The sequence below is a fragment of the Candida metapsilosis genome (assembly GCF_017655625.1).
Source record: "Candida metapsilosis strain BP57 chromosome Unknown scaffold1, whole genome shotgun sequence".
In the NCBI taxonomy this organism is placed as follows: domain Eukaryota; kingdom Fungi; phylum Ascomycota; class Pichiomycetes; order Serinales; family Debaryomycetaceae; genus Lodderomyces; species Lodderomyces metapsilosis.
The window spans coordinates 2,635,189-2,660,310 of NW_027138159.1; the positions used below are offsets into that span (position 1 = coordinate 2,635,189).

Genomic DNA, 25,122 nt, shown 5'->3' on the forward strand with positions numbered 1-25,122 from the left:
GGGCCTCGACAAGTTAGTAGTGGTTTGTAATTGATATATAGCTTTGAGCTCGAGGTTGAAAAATATATGGAAAGTGGAAAGTGGGGAGTGTACCTTTCTTATTTGATTTATTTTCGGTTACGAACGGGTGTGTGCTGTGTTTGGTGATATTATAATAGATGCTTTACGCTTCACGTTTCTTTGACTCTGGTAGTTGTAGTTTTTTTTGCTTTCCAATATTATATAAACAGTAAGCGCCCAACCCTTTCGGTTTTATTATTTTTGACTTTATTTGAGTTTAACAAAGCGAGATCCACTTTGTTTTGAGTCTTGGGTTGTAGTATCTTATAATATGAAGAAAGTTATAAAGGTGATTTCTTCTGTAGCTATTGTTATTGTGCCTTGACAGATTTTTAATAAGAAAAAAAAAATGAAGTTTTTCTATCTTGGTCAATTGCGGGGGTATACAAAAATAAATGAGTTTTCTATTTTTATGGTGAAGAAAACGTTTTCTTCAACCTTGACAAAGCAAAAGTAAAACTGGGAGGAGGAAGTAGTAATGCAACTATTGGCGATTTTGTGCAGGTGTCGTTGTTTCCCTTTGATGGAAGTAGTAGTAGTGGTGTGATGTATATGATTTCAATATGAAAAATGAAAAAAAGTATAAGTTTAGGAAAAGAAAAATTTTCTTAATTTTGAAACATCAAAAGAGTAAAATTAGTAGTATATATTTATTATAATAAAAGTATTAATTACTTTGATAGATGATCCACAATTTTTAATAAAAAAGAAGATATCGTCTGTCTGTCTGTCTGTCTGTCTGTTGGAATTAAAATTAAGCGCCTGAATAAAAATTACTAAACTTAAACAATAGAAAAACAGAACAACAATAAATCACACAATTTAAAGCAAAAATTGAAGATAACAAACACAATAAAAAGAAGAAGGATGAAGGATTATTGGAAAAAAGATACGAAGAAACAATAAGAGGTAAAGTATTGGTGTATGGATGTGTTGTATCAGTTACTCAAAAAGAGTATTTGATGATGAATGATGAATGATGATGATTGTGTAATTCGAAGAAAGCTTTTTCACTTGCTGAGGAGGAAAGAAAACAATGAGGACCAACAAAAAAGAATAAGACATAATGCATAGTCAAAATTAGTTTGTGCAATTATTAAGTCAACATGCATTGTAACATGCAGACAGTTTCAGTATATATCCGAGGAATAATAAGTTACCCTTTAGGCTAAGTTTGGAAACAAGTCGCAAGAGAAGATAGATAACCCATGCAGTGAGTAGAGTAAACAATGTTTTGTAGCTGATAAGGGGGTATTATCTAAAACAAATTGCAAAAGACGTTTGCTTTATTTGTTGAGTGAGTGAACAACAATAGAATGTTCCACTGCTTCTCTCCTCCTTATATGTAGCACAATGTGAGACCTACTACTCCCCTCTCTTGCAGAAGTCCCTCACCGTCCCCTTTCCTTTCTGTTAATCTGTGGAAATCATGATACTATGTTTTTTGATTTTTTGTGTAAATTACTTTTTGACACCTTTCTTTTCGTATTACGCCTTCAACTTCCAAATATAGAATCAAAAAAAAAAAAAGAAAATTGTTTAGTTTTAAAACGCCGTACAAGATTTACATCTTTTACATCCAAACATACATATATTCTACTCTATTGATTTTACAGTTACACAAAAATAGTAATCAAAAGCGATGAACTGGCATTTTTACAAAAACAACAATTGAGAACCACCACCACATCAACCACCACAATTATCGCCCACACCAAACACAAAATGCAAGAGAATGTGATCTACAACAATAACGATTCATTCCTCCACCACCACACCTTTTATATTGCATTGTATATCATCAACTTCCAAGTCAAGTATTGTGTATCTCTCTGACAGACACCACAGTTTTCTTCAAAAGCCTCTTTTCTTTTTAAACACAAACTACAAAGACAAAGGAAACGTGTCAATCCTTTCAACTGGCGAGCCCATACATCTCAATACATTAAGAAAAGAACAACACAATTAACAACATCGTAGATTTTTATCTTTGCATTAATGAATATTTTATTTTGTTGTCTGAACCCAAAAAAGCTATTATTTGTTTTTGGTCTTGGACCTGTGGTTGTTCATGACTAAAAATTAGATTAAACCTTTCACTTTTATTAAACCACAATATATAAAATCAAAGCAAACGTTTAAAACAAGGTCTCTCCATAGAAGAAGAAGAATTGCGCGGTTGTCACTAAAACTAAAAAAGTAAAAAGCCTCTTCCCGTCGGAATGTGGAATTAAGAGATTATACATTTTACTTTGTCTACACTAGGAAAGTGATTCGCTCTCCTCCCTTTATTTTTAGTTTTCATCTGTTTATATCCCCCTTCTCTTACTTGTTAGTTTATTAACTCTTTAGGTCGTCATCTTCACAAAAATGTTGAAAGGAGTCAACCTCGTTCTTAAATTGCTTATCTTTTGTTTTATTGTATGTTTCTTTCTTATCTCTAAAAAAAAAACTTCAACACTTAAAAGATAACGTTTTTTACACTCAAACAATAAACAATAAACTTTTAATATACCTATACTCACACACCTACTCCTAAGTAATTGCTCTTCTATGTCATACTAATACCCGATCGCTAAAACTTTCCCTTATTCTTTTTCTACATTGTTTTCACCAACGCCCCAATCGCACTGTTAATTTTTTTAAACTTTGATCAATCATTATTATCCTATTTGTAGCCTATGTAGATTACAATGATAACGTCATCAATTAGACTAGGCCCTTGACGAGTAGGAGTAATTTTTTATTTTCCATGACATATTACTAAGTGTACACTGATATTATCTTTTTGCATTAAAGTCGTTGCAAAAAAAAAAAAAAAGGTCAAAAATCACCCACAACTTACGTAGTTCATATAGTGAGTAGTCAAAGAAATACTGGCGAATGCCATTAAACTGTCTAAAGTTTTCCCAAATGACTGTCCATTCCAAAAAAAATTTAAAAAAATAAATGATTCTGCCCAGGATCGAACTGGGGACGTTGTGCGTGTTAAGCACATGCCATAACCTACTAGACCACAGAACCGTTTTCTTAAAAAAAGAAAGTCAAGAATAAACAAAAGAAGTTAAATTTAATAATTTTTTTAAGCTAAATTTGTCAAAAATTGCCAACTCTGGTGCTCCAAGAGGCTTCTACTGACACTACGAATGTTCCCTGTGGTAATTTGAAGCTTTTGGCAACTCGGAATCTATAACTCCAGTGGCTTACATACGACACATGCCCTTAAAAGTGTAAAAGCAAGAAAGATTCAATTACTTACTGTATTTCTTTCGTTGAATCTTCAACTACTTTAATAATAAGGTTAGAATAACTCTCAATAAAAGCTATGATAGCTTGAACTACTCCCGTGGCCTGCACCAAACACTTATTCCACGTTTCTTCTTTTTAAGAACCTTTGCTTTTTTAAGGAGAGCAACTCTACAAGTTTCACCCGATGTTTATCTACAAGCAGCTACTAACCGCAGGTTCAAATTTTCGTGAACTTACTCTGTATTCTACTGTGTTTGTAACTATCTCTCTTTTTCTTTTTGCACCCAAAATTTTGCACTTTCCTATCCCGAGAAAAATAAAAACGAAACTACAATGGTTTTTTTAAAAAGTCAACTCCAACCCATTCACTAAAATCTACTCCTCCACACCATGGTTTCACTCATCGACCTTCCATTGCATGCTCTTGAGATTGTATTCAGTCAAGCTACTCAACACCAAGCATTGGCAGTTGCTGTTTTACACTCAAAACTAAATCTTGCAATCAAGCCACGATTATATAAATTCATACACGTTTACGATATTAAATTAAAGAATAGTCAACAAAAACACCAAGCTCTCAAATTACATCATGATGTCCACAATTATATGACTAGGAAGTATACTTTAATTTCACTCACCAATTTTAGAAGATGCCTTCAACAAATGGATGGTAATCAACCAATTTACGAATTGGAAATGTTTGCCTGTGATCAGAAACTTTGCTTGGAAATACTTCATCACTTAACAAAGATTAAACACTTTATAATTGTTGATTGTCTCCGTTTGGACACTAACTATTCTCGACAGCTTGATAGTAGTTGTGAATTGCATCAGTATTGTTCTCCAGGCCATTGTATTCACGAAAATACAAATTTACTACGTTCTATTGGTTCAGGATATGGTGAAGGATGCATAGGCTATTATTCTGAGCTACGTTTTGCGAAAAGTGTATACAAACCCAAAATCACAACTTATTCAGCAGACAGATTGAAGGCTACCATTCAAAAGATTGGGCAGGTTTCAAATTGCAAACAGCTTGAGTTGGATATTAGAGGTCATATGACTCCAAAGACACTTGGCAAAGAGAAAATTAAGGGTTATCATTGTGATCTTCAATTGGAGAAGTTGATTATATCACGCTTAGGCATGCGTTGCGGGTTTAAGATTAACCAACTATTTCTGACTCGTTACATTGTTTCATTAACAGTGATTAAGGAGTTTGAATTTGGGCTGTTGGTTGCACCATCAAGATTTGAATATTATTTTCCAAACTTGAAAGAGTTGGTTTATGATTCTGGCTATGGTGATATTCTACATGACCAATTGGATACTATACTATCAATGAGACATCGAAGGTTGGAACATTTTATCATCTTGACGCAATATGCTACTCTTGAAATTGCTGAAAAACTTGCTCAAATGTATTCCAATTACAGAAACGTTAGTATTAATTGGTGGGATAGAGAAATTTTAGTTCAAACAAAAGACTCTAAAACTGATTATGCAAGTACGTTGAGTAAAAAATTACCAAGTGGGATGATTGGTTTCCACTGGAGGAAAAATAACTTTGAGTCTGGTCGTCAACACAAACGCCCCACGTTTGTGCCATCAAGGTTTAAATACACCGTGGTTTATAATCGTAAACTGTTGGATGTGAAGTTGCATACCAGTTATAAGGCAAAAGAGTACAATATCATGAGGGGTGTCAGATATAAGCGGCCCCTATTATAAAAGTAATGAATTATCGTAACCATTCATAAGATTGATACATATATACACCAGTAAAAAAAAATACAAACCCCGACTTTCCATTTACAACGGTTCACCTCCCCACCCACTCTTTAAGCAAAATTGCTCTTGTATAAATAAACCCCACCAACAACCAATACAACTACCCAAAACATTCCTGATTTGAAACCTGATCCTTGTTGCGGGTTGTCTTTGGGATCACCTAGTCATTTAGCATCTCCTTGTTTTGGAGGAAATCCATGCAAGTCAGCACCACTTGCTGATTCACATTTACACCATTCTTCTTTAGGATAAGAGCTCATTGCAGCGGCAACGTGGTTTCCACAACCTTTCCAGGTTCTTCCTCCTTTTAATTGAAAATGTTAGTAATTGGAACAAAGATTGCTGCATTAAAAGCAGATAATCTGGAACATTACATACCGCAAACTTGACAATTGGCTGACATACACATGATTGTTGATTCTTAGCTGTGAAATTGGGTTTTTGAATGTTTATACTGGGTGTAGAATTGAACTATTTATAAGAAATTTTTCAAAAGTCATCAATTTAGTGGGAGATGTTGCATATTATTATTCCAACTCTATTACTCAATTGGGAAATGTCCAATGCTTTTTTTAGTCACGCTTAGTAAAAGGAAGAAGAACCGTTTTTACCCGTTTTAATTTTTTTCTTCCGAGTTTTGGAGATACCATTCACGTGATCTGTTTGGATTCATGAAGTCACTTTCACAATTCAATTCTTGTTTTCAGGTAATTATTCAAACTCGTGGTAGTACATCGTTGAGTATGTTGAATTATATACACGTGTCCTCCCTTATTTATGGTGTGAGGGGCTGCCTCAGTCTCTGTGATACAAAAAAACTTTCTCCTTCATACTGCAAAAATAAGCACGTTGATAACAAAAGTAAGGAATAAAACCGCAATCTTTTATACAATTGTGGCTCTCTATAACAGTAAGCTGATACTAAATCCGTTTTATCCGCAATTGGTTGGTGCCTATCTCCGTTAACAAGTGGTTAAACATTCTATATTTGGAATCCACCACAAACAGACCTTTTGCAGCTCTACCAAATAGCCGAACCTTTGTAACCTACGCATTTATCGGTAGAAAAGATCAGCCACTCACCCTAACATTCCGTCTCAAACTTCCTCATAGTGTGTTGATAGTTGAGATCAGGTCATCGCATGGTGCTGACAAGACATATTTCGGTTATGAGCCCTGAATTTCGGTTATGAGCCCTGAATTTTTCGTTCCTTGTTCATAACAAAAATTCGTTTGTTTAAAGTGTTGGTATTGTGTTTTCATATGCAATCCCGCGCCTTCCAGCTCAAATATATAGCTGGTTGTTAGCAACAATTGACTGCATTGGCTACACTAGCTGTGCATCCAAAACGAAAAAGAAACGTATATAAAATTGTTCTCTTGAATTACAAAACCATTGGGTTTTTTCCGAATGGTCCCGTAGTACAATGGCTGTGGAAACAACAATGGAAGCTCATGGGCTGGAGTAAGCTCTCAAAGGTTGATAGGTAAAGTCAAGAGCATGTAGGATAACTTAATATAAATCGTATGATTTTTTTATTCTTAAAGGTGGAAACAGACAAGGGAATGCTGTTTATTGGCATATGAGAATTCATTGACACAAAAAGGGGAGTTTCATTTGACTTGTAAAATGAAATTTAAAGTAAAAAGTAGGTTGAGCTGGAGGGGGAAAGAGAGTGTCTTAGGCATACTCATAGGGATTCTGCGCAGTATGCAAGTCGAATAGAATAGTACATTTTAGTAAAACAATTAACCGGTTTTCTACTGGCATTAAATTACGAATATATAAAGACAGTGAACAGAGAGATAGTAAAAAAACAATAAGAAAATAGTATAAAGATGGTAGTGTACATGTGCACAATTTAAGGAACGAGGGTTTGTTTACATTAAGAAAAACGTAAACACATACACAAAAACATTGCATTACAGGAGTCAAATTCTTTTTTTTTTTTCAAAAGAAAGACTTGCCGACGTTACCTGAGATTGAAAGTGACAGCAGAAGACGTCACTGGTATAATAGTATAAGGACATATTTATATATTTAGTATAGATGTTGCAATAGTTCATTTCTACTGTCTGTCGTACCTTTTTCTTTTTGTTTTCGGCTGTTGTTGCTGTTTGGTTCTAGACGCGCGCGTGTTTTGTTTTATTTTTATTTTATTTAACTCAGAGAGCTTAACTAGTTAGCCTTCTTTTTTTTGTACAATTAGTAGTAACAATATACAGTATATTAGTAAAACAATAAGGAACAGTGCACCTTAACCATAGTAAACTAAACTTAGGACTAACTAAGTGGGTTTAGAAAATAAGATAAGTTTTGTGTACAAATAAAGAAACAATTTTTTTAATTTTTAATTTTTTTAGTGTATGTACAGTACCCCTCTTTAAACAAATAAATCTCACCATTTATTCAAAAACAACAAAATCATACATTCCTTTTCTTTCTATCTTTCAATCTTACTATTAAAAAACTACACTTATCAACCATACTTATCTTCCCAAGAGAGACCACCAACTCCAAATATAAATACTCTTTGAGATATTCATCCTCATTAGTTTTCTAATCTGGCCCTGCCCTTTTTTTTTCTTTTCTAATCCAACTTATATTCATTCCTTTAAACGAAAAGAAAAAACAACCAAAGGGTAACAACAACAACTACATTCTATCAACACTAGCCATTCATTCATTCATTCGTTTCCTTTTCAATCACTAGTGCCCCTATTCTTTAACTACAGTCACTCCTTTTAACCTACGAAATTGCACGGTCCTTTCCAAAAAATGAGCAGCAGCTACACACTTGATCTTTCACAGGAGCTTCAACAAGACTTGCAAGCTCAAGTACCAGGTACAACTCAAGATACTGCTGCTGCTATTGCCACCGATCACGAAGAAATGCAAGAAGAATCTACAAAGAGAAAGAAATTACCAATAATTGTTGACGTTGCACTTGATGCTAACGGCAAGCAGTTGTACCAAATTCACGAATCTTCCAAATTGGTGAGAAAAGAAATGCCTCGCTCAACTAACTTCAATCTCCACCATGAACTCACTGCTGAAGAGCTTTCATTCATTCAAAATGGCGGAGATTCTATGGGAGGAGCAACAGCTAGTTCTAGAATCTTGGATCAAAATGCTAATAGATCGGGTTCTTTCCACCAAGATGATTACTATACCCACAGCAGTGACGACCATGATGTATCATACTTTAATGATGGGGATGGAGATAATGGAAATGCCGATCTGACTGCCGACTCACAAAATAACTCCGACCTCCAACACATCAACAAGCTCAACCATGAAGGGTATTCACGAGTTGAAGATACCGACATCTGGTCAGAAGATGTTGAACAAGCATTTGAAGAAGTGTTGACTTTTATACCCAAGAATGGGTTAAACAAAATCAAGATTGCTGGTCGATCTTGTGGAAGAAATGAATTAATATCCGATTATATCTTCACCAAGACAGGCAAATTTAGAACCAGAAAACAAGTTTCTTCTCATATTCAAGTTATCAAGAATTTGAAACAGAATCAAAAAGTTATTGACTTGATTAATAATGGACCAAAGGTTGATAATGAACAAGATCAAGCTCAAGTTATGAAGAAATTTGAATCAGTATTTTCCAAGATTAATCTCAGTAAGTCTTTGGGATTTAGTAACTCAATGAAGAGAAAACTGATGGATAATGAATTCACTAGTGATGGAACTTCCATCAAGCCAGTAGTATCTATTCATCCACCAGCCACCAAGAGAAGAAGGAAAAGTCACACTTTTTCAAGTACAAATAACTTACCAGAATTGGAAATTGGCAACTTTTGCATGTCAATAAACAACTACAACTCCGAATCCATTGCTTTAACAATTCAAAAGAATAGCTTCAACAAATATGGCATATTAAAGCATTTAAAATTAAATGACAATGCCACTATATCTCATCGATTTCCCGGAATGGCAGAATTTCAAAACTGTCCTCATATACCGGTATTGCATAATATGGCACGCATCTACCTACCTCAAGATTTTTCACCTAAATTCTATGATATAGGATCGAGTTTTAGTGCCAATTACACTTTGAAATGTAAAGATTACAATCAATCATCATCATCATCTGCATCTACATCATTATTAACAACCAAACTCAAGTCAAAACAATTTAGCATATTCACTTGCATCTACTCCTATGGACAAGAAGTCTCCAAGTATAACCAAACTGGCATCCAATTGAATCAAGATTGTCGCTTTATCACCAACTTTTGGAAACCATTTATTCGGTTTGTACTTATGGGTAAACTGCCACAAGAAGTGGCTACTGCATTAAGAGGTCTTTCAATAAAACAAATTGTATATGAATCCAATTCTCGTGGTGGTAGAGACAGTAGTGGCAATGATGACTCTGCTATCATCCAAGATGAAGATCTGTTTATGGTTTTGAAATCAAGAGTTAAATTGGTTCTACTTTGGGAATTTCTGCAAGTTTATGACTTAAGCCAAGCAATCACAACTACAACCAAGATTATATTACCTGGAGGGGTCAACAATGATCACTTAGTTTCAGCAGACGACAAAGTTGTACCTCAAGTAGTCACTTATGACGCCGCTCCTGCTAATGAAGACTCCTACGCTTGTGACGATGAAGGGATTATTGGATATGATACAGGAGTAGCTGCAGCAGGAGTAGGAGGAGCATCGGCAGATTCTTCTTTCAACAAAATTACAACCAGCACTTCCGCTCCCGCATCTGGTGGTGGTGATCATTTCGGTAATCTTACAGCTGCAACCACAGCAACAACCACCTCGGCTCGACCATTCTCAAAGGGGATTCCAATGTCTAACCCAGAGTATGGACCAGATTTTCGTTACGCACCTCAATTGGTAGTTAATGATGCCCATTTACAACAACAAGCAATGGACTCATCGTTTGCAAACCCAAACCATCCATTCCACCATGCAGCTCCACAACCAGCAGCAGCATCGGCAGGTCTTTCTCATAATCATTACCACCCAGACTATGAGATCCAATTACAACAGCAAGTCCCAGTTCATTACCAACACCCTCATCCAGGCTATAAATTACACCAGTCGGCAAATATGGATCTCATGATGATTCCTACTGGGTCGGTACCTCTAGAAGCCACATCTAATGTCCAAGAGTATCAACATGCAAACCAAGGTTTTGTTCAAGGGTATGCTAGTGACTATTGAAAACATAGAGGAGTTACTGTTAACTCAATGTATATTTTCACTGTGGCTGGCTTGTTTTTTTAGTTTCATTACGTTTTCTTAATTTAGTTTTAGAGTATTTATATACATATTGTATCATTGAGGATCCCTCTTATATCAATGAGTTTATCCTCTTGTATGATTTGCCTCTCTCCATCTTTTTTTGCAATTTGTGCAACTTAAAACGAAGTTAACAAAACGTAACGATGCGATTTAATTTACAATTTGTGACTCTGAAAATTAACTCCATAAACTAATACAAATAGAAACCTTTTATACAACAAACACATACGTATTCTATACTTCTTCTCCACCATGGACAGCAAAACTATCGGTATCTTAGGAGGTGGCCAACTTGGCCGTATGATTGTCGAAGCAGCCCACAGACTCAACATCAAGACTGTCATTTTGGACGCTCCCCAATCACCAGCCAAGCAAATCAATGCTCTTGATGCCCACGTTGATGGATCTTTCACTGAGTATGAATCTATTGCCAAGTTGGCTGAAAAAGTTGATATTCTCACTGTTGAGATTGAACATGTTGATGTTGAAGCTTTAAAGAGGATTCAATTGAAGTTTCCCAAGATTGAAATTTACCCCTTGCCGGATACGATTAAATTGATTCAAGATAAGTATTTACAAAAGGAACATTTGATACTGCATGGTATTGCTGTTACTGATTCTCAAGCTATTGTTGAGAATACAAGTGAGAATTTATTAAAAGTTGGAAAGCAATATGGATATCCATTTATGTTGAAATCGAGGACTTTGGCATATGATGGTAGAGGTAATTTTGTCGTTAAGGATGAATCTTATGTTGAGAAAGCTTTGGAGTTTTTAGCTGATCGTCCATTGTATGCTGAGAAATGGTGTCCATTCACTAAGGAATTGGCAGTTATGGTGGTTAGATCTATTGAAGGTGAAGTGTTTTCTTATCCTACTGTGGAAACTATACATCAAAACAATATATGCCATCTTGTTTACGCACCAGCAAGAATAAACGATACCTTGGCTGAGAAAGCAGCAATATTGGCCCAAAATGCCGTCAAGTCCTTCCCCGGCTGTGGTATCTTTGGAGTTGAAATGTTTTTGTTAGAGAATGGTGAATTATTGATTAATGAGATTGCTCCAAGACCACATAATTCGGGCCACTATACCATTGACGCATGTGTCACATCTCAATTCGAGGCTCATGTACGTGCTGTTACTGGATTACCCATGCCAAAGGGGTTCACTGATTTTTCAACCACCGTCACCAATGCGATCATGTTGAATGTATTGGGTGATAAAGAGACCCCAAATAAGGAGTTGGAAACGTGTCGTCGAGCATTGGAAACCCCTCATTCGACAGTATACTTGTATGGTAAAACAACTAGACCTGAACGTAAGATGGGCCACATCAACATTGTCAGTTCATCAATGGATGATGCTGAAAACAGATTAGCTTACATCATGGGAAATAAGAGTGAGATACCGGCATCAACTACCGATGGTAAAGCCCAAAAACCATTAGTTGGAATCATAATGGGATCAGATTCAGATTTACCAGTTATGGCCGTTGGTGCTCGTATATTGAAGCAATTTGACGTTCCATTTGAATTGACCATTGTTAGTGCTCATCGTACCCCACATAGAATGTCCAAATACGCCATCGAAGCAGCCCAACGTGGGTTGAAATGTATCATTGCTGGAGCCGGTGGTGCTGCACATTTACCAGGTATGGTTGCGGCAATGACACCTTTACCAGTGATTGGTGTTCCTGTCAAGGGGTCAACTTTGGACGGAGTTGATTCGTTGCATTCAATTGTGCAAATGCCAAGAGGTATTCCTGTAGCTACTGTGGCTATCAACAACAGTACCAATGCTGCATTGCTAGCAGTAAGAATCTTGGGAGCTGTTGATTCGAAATGGTTGAATAAAATGACCAGTTATATGAATAATATGGAGGAGGAAGTATTGAAGAAAGCTGAAGTGGTTGAAGAAATTGGCTATGAGGATTATCTTACTGATAAGTTGAAAAAATAAGGAATGAATTAGATACTTCTATTATACATTTTATACTTTATATACATTTCGTTATCTTTTGCCGACTTTATTCGTTTTCGGCCATAGTTTTCCGATCCCGAGCCAGCGTGGATCTGAACTGAATTGATGCAAGTGAAGGCAAGGCTTTTGTAACCGCCCCCTTTAAAACTTTAAGGTCTTCTTTTTCGATTTATTCTTGAGTTGTCTTTGCTTATACCTTTGAGAATTTGAATCTCTCCATCCAGAAGTACTAACCTTCTTACTGTTTGCATCTTTTTGATCATTCTCATCTTTTGTATCATCTACTTCCATAATTTCTTCACCATTAGCTTGCTTACTCTTGTTGTTCTTCTTCTCAGCTTCTTGTTGGGCGGTTTCTTTAGCCATCTTCTCAGCTAATCTCTTACTTCTTTCATCGGCATATTTGGCAAATTCTCCCTTTCTTTTCACTGACTTTGCTTGTAATTTAGATTTCGATCTTAATGATTTTGCCATGACTGTGTGTGTGTGTGTGTGTGGAGACAGTTAAGTTTGTATGTGTTTGAGTTGAAGCTATCTCTATGATTCGAGAGATGAGATGACGTTTTGATTTAAAACCGAGATGCGCGATGCACTTTTGTAAGAATCACGTGAGTAATAAAGCAATAGGGCTGTAGACACACTTTCAACGTGAATAGAAAAAATTGTTTCTCTCATTTGAATCCACACCGCAGTACTATCTATTTTTTTTTCTCCCACACAGAGACACACACACACACACTCTCTCTCTCTCCCTGCCCAATTTTTTTTTTTTTTTCAAAAGAAGAAAAACAGGGAGAAAAAAATTATACTGGTGAACCTATTACAGCTACTAGATATCAAGCAAAAATGTATGTTTATAATCACCAGTGAAGGAATCAACGATTGCATGAATCAAAGGGAGGAGGAGTTAACCAAATGGAGTGTTAAATCATTAAAGCAGAACAGACTGTGTCATTAAGACAGGAGAAGATCACAACGTCTAAAGGAGAAGATTTTTTTTAAGCAGAGATTGCTTTTCGATACGACCACATGATAATCCATTCAATCATCCTAATAGTACCCCCCATTGCATCTTGCCTCTTTCCTCAAGATTAAAGCAATCCACCATTTGAACAAATATACTAACTTTATTCTTTTAGGGCTAACTTAAGAACTCAAAAGAGACTTGCTGCAAGTGTTGTTGGTGTCGGTAAGAGAAAGATTTGGTTAGACCCAAATGAAACCTCTGAAATTGCCAATGCCAACTCTAGACACGCTATCAGAAAATTGTACAAGAATGGTACTATTGTCAAGAAGCCAAACACCATTCACTCCAAGTCTAGAGCTAGAGCTTTGAAGGAATCCAAAGCTGCTGGTAGACACATGGGTTACGGTAAGAGAAAGGGTACCAAGGATGCCCGTATGCCACAACAAGTTTTGTGGATGAGAAGATTGAGAGTGTTGAGAAGATTGTTGGCCAAGTACAGAGATGCTGGTAAGATTGACAGACACTTGTACCACAACTTGTACAAGGCTGCCAAGGGTAACACTTTTAAACACAAGAGATCTTTGGTTGAACATATCATCACTGCTAAGGCTGAAGCTTTGCGTGAAAAGGCTCTTAAGGAAGAAGCTGAAGCTAGAAGAGTTAGAAACAGAGCTGCTAGAGAAAGAAGACAACAAAGAATTAACGAAAAGAGAGAAGCTTACTTGGCTGAAGGAACCACCGACGAATAAATGGGTTTGGAGGAGATATCTTGATGCTGTAATGAAAGAAGGAAGAAAGAGTCTTTTGTATTTGTATAAAGTGGAAAGGCTTTGAATAATAAGTTTTAGTCTTTTTTTTGTTGGAATTCAAAGGAAAAGCAGAATATATAAAGGTTTAATCGGGAAGAAATCGATTAGAAGTGTAGTTGGTATTAATACATAACGTTTTTATACTTGAAAGAACTTGTAGAGAGAGTAACAATAGGGGGAGTGTAGTCTCAATCCATAAAAATATTTTAATTAGATATATAGGCTATAACCGATGACCAGGAACTAAACTAAACACAATTGTCATAATGGCAGTAAATATCAAGATTAAGAACAACACCCATATACTTCTCTTCATAAGGAAATTGTAAACAAACCTTTCTCTTACTCGTATTAACGATTGTCCATTCTTTTTGGAAAAAGTCTCCAGGATTCCAAACCATGCCATTACTGGGTCAAGTAGATAAATTGAAGATACAATTAAATAGAAAGCCACCAAGAATGGTGCAACAATAACTGGTCTTAATCCCTTTCGATAATTCAAAAACACCAAGATAAAACTTACCCAAAATGCAATGAATAAAAGGAAAAACCCAGTAATGATTCTTCCTAAATTAGAATGATTAATGTTTCTTGTAGCCATGAAATCAAGAAACTTGGGTAAATGATCATTTTCCAAACGATTGAAAACATAATGTTTGACATAGTTGAATACATCAGGATCATCACGTCCATCCACTTCAATCAGTTTAATAATAAAGTCATTAACGTGGGATGGTAAGTTTAAATTCTTTTCTGAATCTTCAACAAAATACTTTAATAATAAATTATGTGATGATTCACGTAATTTGCCCCTATTTATAAACGAGCCTTGAGAAGTAGCTGGTGAATCTCTAATCAATCTTTCCAAAAGTGATGGATTAACAGTTGGTTCACGTGGGTTTGAATGACGAAGTTGTTGTCCACCGCTGAATTCTCTAGCATATGGGCTTTGAGGTTGAGGATAATCTTGGGCCAACTTGTTGAGACTGGTATCAGACTTGTTACCTGCTTGCAATGACACATAGTGCGATGCACTCACTGCTCGATCAGCTTGTCCTATATCCAATTGGTTTTCATACGACGAGTCGTTGGAATGAGGAAAATGATCAATACTATCACCATCACCATGATAGCTATCATTATGCAACGCAGAACTTGAGCCAACTCTTTTTGGTTCAGGAGGATGGAATGAAGAGCCAGATAATCTTGTGTTTGATAAAAAGCTAGGTGACGATCTTCCCATGGAATAACCAGGTGATTGAGCATTCTGTGAAGTAGAATGACCACCAATACCAGCACTTCCTCTACTATTTGAGTGCTCATTAGCTTCAATTTCTGCATTATATTGTTCAATAAGGTCTTTTAACTTGGGATCCAAATTGTCCAAGTTTATATCACCTCTCAAAAATGCCGATAATCGATGTGAATCATTTTCTTCAAGAATATTATCATTAATAATCAAATCAAGTAAGATTGATGAACTTAACGATTTGTGTTTGTTGCTTGCCGATTGTTCTGAAACAGGATTGGAGTTTCTAAATGGGAAAGCGCTTTGAGTTGGGGTTGCGTTGGAATTGAGACGAGATGATGAGCTATTACGCTGTTGTTGAAGTTGACGGTTTGCCCCTGAAGCTATACTAGTATTATCATGTTGTTGTTGTTGTTGTTGCTGCTGGTGTTGAGAATTTGTTTGGAAATGTGATGATTGACGTACAATGGAATCTCTTAACCCCTTAACATAATGCTTACACAAGTTCAAATGATTAATCAAATCAAACCAAAAGTCCAAATAGTCTACTCTTCCTTCAACATCTTGCATAAACTGGTAAAAAGTAAACAAGTCTACTGGTGATTTTGACTTGTTGGCTAATATTTCTCCCAAAGTTGGTAATCTATTGAGATGGATATTTTGATTTGTTCCATTTAGGTTGTTTAAATTGGATAAGTAGTTTGAATTTGGGAAATCCAGTGCATATTTCTCATCCGGCATGGTTGGTGGGAAAATGGGGAAAGCTACTGACTTCTTTTACCAGTGCTATGGTGTGGTGTTGTGTGTTGTGTGTTATAATTAAATTTTTTTGTTTTTGAATCTGAGACGCGAAATGCTGGCTAAAACCAAACAATGGGAATGTGTGTATATATGAATAGAAATGGTTGTTTTCCAAGAGCAGCAGGTATTAAAGCAGCGAGTGTTAAAAGTAAGCTATGAAGAGTGATTAGTCCTTTTCTCTGTCTCTGTCTCTGTCTCTGTCTCTGTCTCTGTGTGAGTGTGTCTTTATCTTTAGTAGATTGTGTGTGTTTTGTTTTGTTTTGTTTTGAGTTGTAATGTGTGTCGTGTGTTTCAGATTTTTCGTCTGTTTCATCGTCTAAAAATTCCATTTCATTCATACAACAACATACAAAAACATACATATGTGTTGATACAAAACTTATTATAGATAGAGACTATATATACTACATAATTACATAGTATCTCTCTGATATCAAAATAGATCTTATTACACAGATGCTCTTTCTTTTAAAACATTTTACGCTAAAATGAAAATATTAGGAGGTGTAGTGAAACATAGTAATGCTATATTTGATTACAGACTCTTCTTCTTTTCAATATTATCACTTTACTTGCAGTTCAATATCTGCTTTCTACCCCACCGCAATTCAAATTAACAATGTATACCAATATTGAATTATGCATTATGGACTATATCAACATGTATGTGGAGCTTTGAAGCTGGATCATTTTATAATTTATCAGCATAATCTTCAGCTGATGCAAATAATGGCAAGTCTTTAATTCTTGGTCTTTTAGACTTCTTTTTAGACTTTGCCGGTACATCCTCCTCATCTTTACCACTACTCTTACGCTTCTTGCTTTTCTTGACTTCCTTTTGTTGTGGTTCCTCCTCCTCTTCTTCTTCTTCTTCACCCCCACTAACTTCAGCATCTCTCAACATTCTTAAATCAACTTCAGAATCAGATAACTCATCATCATCATTAATGTTGAACATTTTTGCTTCGTCTTCATCAAACTCATCATCGAAGTCCTCTTCTTCTTCTTCCTCATCATTATCAACATCATTTCCTGCTGTAAGTGGCCTGTCAAATTCATTAATCTCTCCGTCATCGAACTCTTCACCATCACCATCTTCATCATCGTGCAGAAACTCCACTTCTTCTTGTCCTTCCTCCTCCTCCTCATCATCATCAAAATCGGAAAAGTCTTCTGGATCAAGATCAGACATGTCATCACCAGATGATGCTTCAACATCAGGTCTAGAATTCACCAACGCTTTCCACACTTCATCATCATCCATACCATTTTCATCCCTATCAATATCATCTTCATCAACACCCTCTTTACCTTCTACGTCATCACCTTCCTCCTTAGTTGCTGTCTTTCTCAATTTGTTAACTTTAGTAGTGAAATATTGATGGAAAAATCGTTCATCAGCTTTAATATCAGTGACTTTCTTATTAAGCCAGTTCTCAGTATTTGCAGGCATGGAATTATCTAACACATTGGTAGATCTAACCAATAATTCCCCAGTATGTGCTCCACCCAACGGCTGCATAATTGATGAACCTTTAGTTTGTGGCTTTTGTTTGGCATTCTTGTAAACAAATCGATCCAAGAAATGAGCCAATGTATATAATCCCAAATCTGGCTTAGTTTGTGGCGTCCCATCAATAAACGAAGATGCATAAAGTGAAACAGTTGGATGGAAATGGTTTACAAATAAATCGATTTCCCATAATGATGATTTGTCAGCATTGGCATAGTTTGGATCACGTTTCTTTGGGTCATAAACATTGGATTGTTGAATTGATATTGAGTCGGTTTTATCTGACCCTTCAATCTCTGCTGATGGTTCCCGCTTCACATCATTCGATTTCTCTTCATCTGGCCTTGAATTTACATCAATTAACAAATCACCAATTTCAGGCATTGCTTTCGACAACTCCATAAGTAAATACACCATACCAGCAATAGCACCAACATTCAACCAATGTGCAATGACTTGCATAATCCTCTTGACAAAAGCCAATACACGAGGAATGTTTCCTGAATCATTCTTTAGTGACTTGTACAACAAATTCAAATATATTCCTTGCTTTGATGTGTTTACTAATCTTGAGTCAAGTAATGATTCATACAATGTTCTGTAGTACCTATCTGAATTCAATTCTTGTTTGGTAATTATGTGGTTGATCAAGACTAAAGCTTGTATAGCAGTGTTGAAGTTACTACTATGAGTGATTTTAAACAATGTATCCAAATGATTTTGAAATATTTCGTTTGGTAAATTGCAAAATGGGAAAGCACGATTCAATCCAGTCAACAAAGCAGAAAACATTTTGGAATTCTTTTCTTCAATTATTTCCTGTTGAGATTTTTCCTCTTGCTTCACTGATTTACCTCCCTTTTTACCCTTTTTGAAATTCTTTCGATTATTCTTTCTTCCCTTTTGAGATTCTCCAATCAACTTATCCTTTCCAGATTCAGTTGTATTTTTAGCAAATGCATTGCTTTCAATTAAAACTTTTTCAAATAAGGCAAAATATGTCTTGACCAAGGAGTTTGCCAATTCATCTTCTCTTCTGGTGATAATTGTTTGATTAAGGGTGGTTACACCATAGTATTTCGAATGATCATCAGTAGTACTTTGAAATATAACATCGATAACTGCATCAGTGATAATTTTCTTCATTGCTGGATGCGTTTGTTCTAATTGCAAGATCAAATATGAAGCTTTAGCAGACACTTTATTATCAGTGTCACCCAATTTGTTGACACCCAATTTCAACAAATTAACTTCTTGTTCCGGCTTTGATTTAAGCAAGTCAAAAACATGATTCAACGCATTCATTCTAACATGAACAATAGGGTCCTGCAAAAGCCTTTCCAAAATCTGAAGTAATTTGAAATAAGTCTTTTTCAAATGATCTTCAAAACAGAACACAGCAAGCTGAGCATCAGTCATTGATGACTCATCTTTGGATAATGGCTGCTTTTCAAATGCAAACAATTTACGATCAGGTAATAACCCATTAAGCAACAAATCTTTCAAAGCAACAATAGATTGCAATGCAGCAGTTCTGGATTTTTTATCACAATAGGATAAAAGTGTATCAAGTGCTTTAATATTGTGCAATGGAGCTTCCTGCACCAACAAAGTTAATGCTGAAATTTTATCATTTAACGTACCATCAGACAATATTTGTGACAAGAACTTCTTTTGCGAAGAATTTGAAGCAAATTCCTCCAAGTACACCTTGTTGTCTTTATCCAACGTCTTTTGTCCACGTTCGAGAAGTCTTTCGCGAGCAAATCTATCTAATTTGGGTACCGATTCAGTATTTGTGAGTGGGTAGATATTGTACCAATCTAATCTATTTGGAACTGCAAGTTTACCACTTGAAACCATTGAAAAATCGGTTATTTCGTCAGAATTTGCTTCCTTTTTGGAATCCTTTTTAGATTTCTTGAGATCAGCTTCTTTGACAAGGACTTGATCATTGTCCTGAACCAAATCTGGAACTTCCTCCTCTTCTTCATCTTCCTCCTCTTCACTAGAGCTGGAATCTGAGGCTGACTCAGCTTCTTCATCGACACTCTCGTCATCCTCTTGGTCAATGTCCTCATCATCCAGTTTGTCAACACTCTCATCATCCTCAACAATAACAAGCTCACCATTTCCTAACCCAATATCCTTTATGAAATTGTTCAAATCGTTTCCAAACTCCTTATCCAATTTCGAGTCATCATCAAATTCAATCTCACTCTTATCATCATCGTCATCAATTCCCTGTAGTAATTTCAAATCCTCTTCAGTGGCACCCAATGCCAATGCCTCCTGACGTAAAATGTCATCTGTTTCACTCAGCTGTGGCTTACTCTGTTTATCAACACTCGATTTCTCAATCTTGTTTCCATTTGCTTCCTTTGATGACTTCTTTTTAGTCTCTTTAGGTTTCTCCTCCTTCTGTTTAGAATCCTTGACCTTTATCTGATCCTTACCCTTTGATTCTTTATTAGATTTTTGATTCTTTGAAGATCCCTGAAGATTCAACTTTGAAGTGATCTTGTCTTTTAAGTTTGACAAGTTCAAGATGGAACTCATTCTTTCTAATATTAAGGTTCCTGGTTCCTATGTCTTGCACAAAATTGGTAATCCAAGTGGGTTCTTATAAAAGTTGGTTGTAAAAATAATTTTTTTTAAAGAAGCGAGTGATGAGGTAATCTGTGTGCAGGATGAGGAAAATGAACACCTTTGTTTTCTCTTTTCGCACAGTATACTATATTAGGAAGTCTACGTAGACGCGTAATAATAGTTTTTGCATATCCGTCTATTGTCATTCAGCCGAAAAAGAAAGACAGAAGAAAAGTTCTTTTTTTTTTTTTTTTTGCTTGTTTAATTTTTGTGGTTGCTAAATTTCAGTTATCACACTGGAGAAGAGAAACGTGCTTTATTCATCAGAGACCAAAGATAGTCACAGGTATACCACTACTCCACTCACGAAATGTCCCACCTATACACCAAGAGGTTTACTCCATGGAGTACAGAACTGACACCAGATTCCGGACCATCCAGCACCACCACCATAGCCTCACGAAGTTCGGAGTACATGCTCTCGAAAACTTCAATTGGCGAAGGTTCATATTCAGTGGTTTACGAATGCAAAAATAAACACACAGGTAAACATTATGCAGCTAAGAAATACAACAAAAGTCTATCCTATGGTTTGGAGCTGCTACTACAAGGTGAATTTGAAATATTGAGTCAAATATCAATGTCGCATCCTCGAATTCTTCTGTTGTTTGATTACTTTGAGACTTGCAACAGTTTTTATTTCGTTACTGATTTGGCTCAAGGTGGTGACTTGTTTAATAAAATTGTTTATGATTCTCCTGGTGGGAAAATTGAACCAGTAATAGCAAAGGATATCGTGACTCAGCTAATATCAGCAGTGTCGTATCTACATTCCAATTCCATAATTCACAGGGATATAAAGCCAGAAAATATATTGTTCTCACTGCAAGATGCCAATGAGATATTACTTGGTGATTTTGGTTTGGCTAGAGTGTTGAAGCCACAGCAGAAACTACATGATATGTCAGGTACATTAAGTTATATGGCCCCTGAAATGTTCAACAGAGAATTAGGGTACACTTTTCCCGTTGATGTTTGGGCCATTGGGGTATGTACATACTTTATGTTGTGTGGGTATTTACCATTTGATTGCGATTCAGATGATGAGACCAAGGATGCCATTAAGAATAAGAAATATTTATTTGAGCCTCATGAATATTGGCAGGATATTCCACAATCTGCTAAAGACTTTATACTATCGTGTTTCGAGACACTACCAGATAATAGACCTACACTGAGTGAATTGGATAGTCGCAACAGCTTAACTCAAGGAACACTTGGTGATTCAGAATCAGCTATATTTGCAACACAAAAGGCAGAAATACACAAGATTTTTCAAAACATGTCTCAACAAACTCACACAAGAGGCAATTCCTTACAATCTCCTGCAAGTTACCGTGATGGAGAAGATGATGGTATTGTTGCAAGAGGTGCATTTTGCACGACTCCTGAATGTGTTACTGAATTAAATACTCCCATTACTTCGACATGTCCCTCGCGAGAACAATCGTGGGCACACTTAAAGAAGCTGAAGGAAGACTTGATCAACAAGAAAGGAAGTGGAATACGTGTTGCTGAAGAGAAGCGATCCCCAGCCAAATTTTCCATTTGAAATCACTTGGTAGCACACCAAGAAAAAACAAGAAAGAATTTACGAGACTCATACTGTTTACAGTTCTCTTCCTCTCTTATAGAATCAATTTTTTAATAGTTATATACGAATATAGTCACGATTTGACAAAGGGTTTTAAAAATCCAAATGATATGACTTCTAATTATGCTTCTGGTCTCAACTATGTACCTCCATTGAATCATGATGCGTATGTTCAAAAACCACGCGAGGAGAAGGATCTATCTGAATTGTACCCTGATTTAGATGAATCACTGCAACTTCCAGTCTTTTTCATCAAAAAGGAGAGTCACGAGGAGGAAAAGGGAGAAAATACACAACATTATACAAACGGTGGTAGTAGCTCAAGCTCATCCACTTTTGGTCAAATCACTAATCTTAAAGCACCGGTGTTTAAAAAGATTCAACCAACTGTACCCAACCCCAACATCAAGTTTAATAAACAACTTCTTGAATTTGGGTTTCAAGAGCCATTGAAGAATAATGATCGTAATGAGAAGGATACTTATATACGACAGTTTGAAGTACCAACGAGTATAGTGAAACACAATGCTAACGCAGACGAGGAGACAATTATTAAACAATATTTGAATAAACGACAACTACTAGTTGAATACGATATGGATGAACAAGATACGCTTTATTTACAAGAACGCAATCTGCAAGAACACAATGTCATCAAGATTACTCCCGAGGTGTTTGAAACGATGATTAGTACGTTGGAGGATGAATGGAGTAAACTTGAACATCGAATGAATATGTTGACTAATGTTGAGGGACATGGTTCTGGCTTGGGTTCCAATGATCGAGTTTTAACCATGGGCCATAATAATTCCAAGTATGGCAATGATGATGGGATTGAACCGGGGTCCATTTATGATCAAAGATGTGCTGTTTGTAATGATAGTGATTGTGATAATTCCAATGCTATTGTATTTTGTGATGGTTGTGATATTGCTGTGCATCAGGAATGCTATGGTGTGGCATTTATCCCTGAAGGACAGTGGCTATGTCGGAAATGTATGATTAATAAGAATAATGTGACACAATGTGTATTTTGTCCTAGTACTACGGGAGCTTTTAAACAATTGGATAATAGTTTATGGGGACATGTTGTTTGTGGGTTATGGATTAATGAATTGTATTTTGCTAATCCAGTATACATGGAACCTATTGAAGGAATTGAGTCTATACCCAAGAGTCGATGGAAGTTGACTTGTTATATATGTCGACAAAGAGTTGGTGCTTGTATACAATGTACAAATAAGAATTGTTTCCAAGCCTATCATGTTACTTGTGCCAAGAGAGCTGGATTACATATGGAAATGACACAAGGTTTGAAAGGAGCATTGACTAATAAGCTTACACTTCGGTCATTTTGTGATAAACATACCCCACCATCTGAGTTGGATAGAGTGCCTTTAATTCTTGAAGGTATTGAGAAAACCAGACTTTACTATAGAGACACCAAGCTTTTAAATGAACAAAATGCAAAATTGAGCAGTGACAAGAAAGTTGCCAATAAATTGAATATTTTCAAATGGAAAACTGAATTAAATACCCCCATTGCACCAAAAGCATTTAGTGATCGATTAGTTGACTTGATGTATTCATTAAAAGTTGAAAATCAAATAAATTTACCAGAAGAATCAATGAATCAAGTTGTTGAATTGAGTGTGTTGCCAAATCGTACTAAAGAGGAAATTAATTTCGATTTGACAAGGATAGCTAATGAAATTTGTCGATATTGGTGTTTGAAGCGGGAGTTGAAGAATGGAGCACCATTGGTGAGAAAGAATAATGATTTTGGTACATTAGTTATGGGCTCAGGTGCTGGAGGAGGGGGAGTTAGTAGTGGTGGTTATGGTGGAGCATCCGCAACGTCTGGGTCCTTTTTGTATGATTTTAACAATTTGGAACAAACAAGACCTAATGAATCACAAATTAATGATCGGATTAGGTTTGCCAATGTATTGGTTGAAGATTTGCAAAAATTGATCAATATGAATCAATTGAATACTCAAAGGCAAGTTGTTGGTAAAGAAGTTGAGGAATTGTCATTGGATATTGCTGATATGTATTATTTCCCATTAAGTCAAGTTATTAAAACGTTAGTTGAGAAATTGAATGGTAAATGCGATCCAGGAAATGTGATTTTCAACTATGTTCCCAAATCGTCAACAGCACTGGGTGTTGTTGTTGTTAAAAGTATGAAAATAATTATGCATCATAATGAACACAATGGGTATGACAGTTTACAACAGTTTAAAACAGATATAGAGGAGTTGGCTGGTACTATATGGAAAGAGAATAAACCAAGTTTTAATGTTTATAAAAAGATGAAAGTGTGGATGCGAGAGTTTGATAAAGAGATTATTAAACTTGTCAATGAGGAGCAAAGTGGTATGGACAAGGAGGCGCAAACTCCAACATTTTCTGCTGATGGATTAAATGTTTCAGTTGAAGGGGACACCACAGGCCAAATAAACAGTGTTTTAGATATTGATATGAGTGATCTTAGTGATGTTGAGTATGATGATTCTTGTGAAGCTGAATTGAAACAGCTTTTGGATATCTGAGCATTCTGTGGCTTTTATGAGATTGAAAGATAACAGAACAAGGCTATTGTTTTTTTTTTTTTTTTTTTTTTGCTTTGAAATAAGAATACGTGTATACGTTTTTTTAGATAAGAAACAACAACAAAGTGTGAGATAGAATGTATGGTGTATTGATTATAGTGCTTAGTGATGTAATTAAAGAGCCTGTTATGATAGTTACTGGCGTTTTTTTTAGTCTATGGAAAGTGAAACACATCCGGAGTTCCAGGAACCAAACAGTACAAAAGTAGTAGTAGTAGTAGTGTACTATTAACCAAAGAAAAAGAAATTTAATAACCGTTGAAGTAACAGTTTACTTACACAAAACCACAATAACAATTATACACTATACACTAAATCATATGACATCATCTAAAACATATATAAACCATACATACATACCATATACACATATACCATACCATATACATATACCATATATACAACATATATACACGTATACCATTTAACATTCCAATATAATACACACCACTTAGTATTATATAATATGTGTACCCTGCATACGCATATTGCTTTAAATTTATCATTATGTACTCTTGTGTAACCATATAACCATACTACTTTTTGCTTATTGTTAGT

At 35.8% G+C, this 25,122-nt stretch overlaps 9 protein-coding genes across 9 annotated transcripts; 6 read left to right on the plus strand and 3 right to left on the minus strand. All coding sequences in view use genetic code 12, as the record gives it.

The window, feature by feature from the left end:
• Positions 1-3,699: 3,699 nt before the first annotated feature.
• Positions 3,700-5,040, plus strand: I9W82_001196 (uncharacterized protein; the record flags this gene model as incomplete). Its single annotated transcript, XM_067689916.1, has 1 exon — positions 3,700-5,040. The coding sequence occupies one exon, from the start codon at positions 3,700-3,702 to the stop codon at positions 5,038-5,040; it is 1,341 nt and encodes a 446-aa protein (XP_067551219.1).
• A 2,839-nt stretch (positions 5,041-7,879) lies between these two features.
• Positions 7,880-10,303, plus strand: TEC1 (transcription factor TEC1; the record flags this gene model as incomplete). The annotated part of the gene is made up of 1 exon (XM_067689917.1): positions 7,880-10,303. The coding sequence occupies one exon, from the start codon at positions 7,880-7,882 to the stop codon at positions 10,301-10,303; it is 2,424 nt and encodes an 807-aa protein (XP_067551220.1).
• A 333-nt stretch (positions 10,304-10,636) lies between these two features.
• ADE2 (phosphoribosylaminoimidazole carboxylase) lies at positions 10,637-12,346 on the plus strand (the record flags this gene model as incomplete). The annotated part of the gene is made up of 1 exon (XM_067689918.1): positions 10,637-12,346. One exon carries the CDS (start codon positions 10,637-10,639, stop codon positions 12,344-12,346), a length of 1,710 nt encoding a protein of 569 aa, XP_067551221.1.
• A 162-nt stretch (positions 12,347-12,508) lies between these two features.
• On the minus strand, positions 12,509-12,841 carry I9W82_001199 (uncharacterized protein; the record flags this gene model as incomplete). The annotated part of the gene is made up of 1 exon (XM_067689919.1): positions 12,509-12,841. The coding sequence occupies one exon, from the start codon at positions 12,839-12,841 to the stop codon at positions 12,509-12,511; it is 333 nt and encodes a 110-aa protein (XP_067551222.1).
• Positions 12,842-13,253: 412 nt separating this feature from the next.
• RPL19A (60S ribosomal protein eL19) lies at positions 13,254-14,083 on the plus strand (the record flags this gene model as incomplete). Its single annotated transcript, XM_067689922.1, has 2 exons — positions 13,254-13,315; positions 13,519-14,083. 2 exons carry the CDS (start codon positions 13,254-13,256, stop codon positions 14,081-14,083), a joined length of 627 nt encoding a protein of 208 aa, XP_067551223.1.
• A 283-nt stretch (positions 14,084-14,366) lies between these two features.
• RAX1 (Rax1p) lies at positions 14,367-16,133 on the minus strand (the record flags this gene model as incomplete). The annotated part of the gene is made up of 1 exon (XM_067689923.1): positions 14,367-16,133. One exon carries the CDS (start codon positions 16,131-16,133, stop codon positions 14,367-14,369), a length of 1,767 nt encoding a protein of 588 aa, XP_067551224.1.
• A 751-nt stretch (positions 16,134-16,884) lies between these two features.
• On the minus strand, positions 16,885-20,265 carry MAK21 (RNA-binding ribosome biosynthesis protein; the record flags this gene model as incomplete). The annotated part of the gene is made up of 1 exon (XM_067689924.1): positions 16,885-20,265. One exon carries the CDS (start codon positions 20,263-20,265, stop codon positions 16,885-16,887), a length of 3,381 nt encoding a protein of 1,126 aa, XP_067551225.1.
• A 400-nt stretch (positions 20,266-20,665) lies between these two features.
• Positions 20,666-21,907, plus strand: CMK1 (protein kinase; the record flags this gene model as incomplete). The annotated part of the gene is made up of 1 exon (XM_067689925.1): positions 20,666-21,907. One exon carries the CDS (start codon positions 20,666-20,668, stop codon positions 21,905-21,907), a length of 1,242 nt encoding a protein of 413 aa, XP_067551226.1.
• Positions 21,908-22,059: 152 nt separating this feature from the next.
• I9W82_001204 (uncharacterized protein) lies at positions 22,060-24,504 on the plus strand (the record flags this gene model as incomplete). Its single annotated transcript, XM_067689926.1, has 1 exon — positions 22,060-24,504. The coding sequence occupies one exon, from the start codon at positions 22,060-22,062 to the stop codon at positions 24,502-24,504; it is 2,445 nt and encodes an 814-aa protein (XP_067551227.1).
• Between the last annotated feature and the right edge of the window lie 618 nt (positions 24,505-25,122).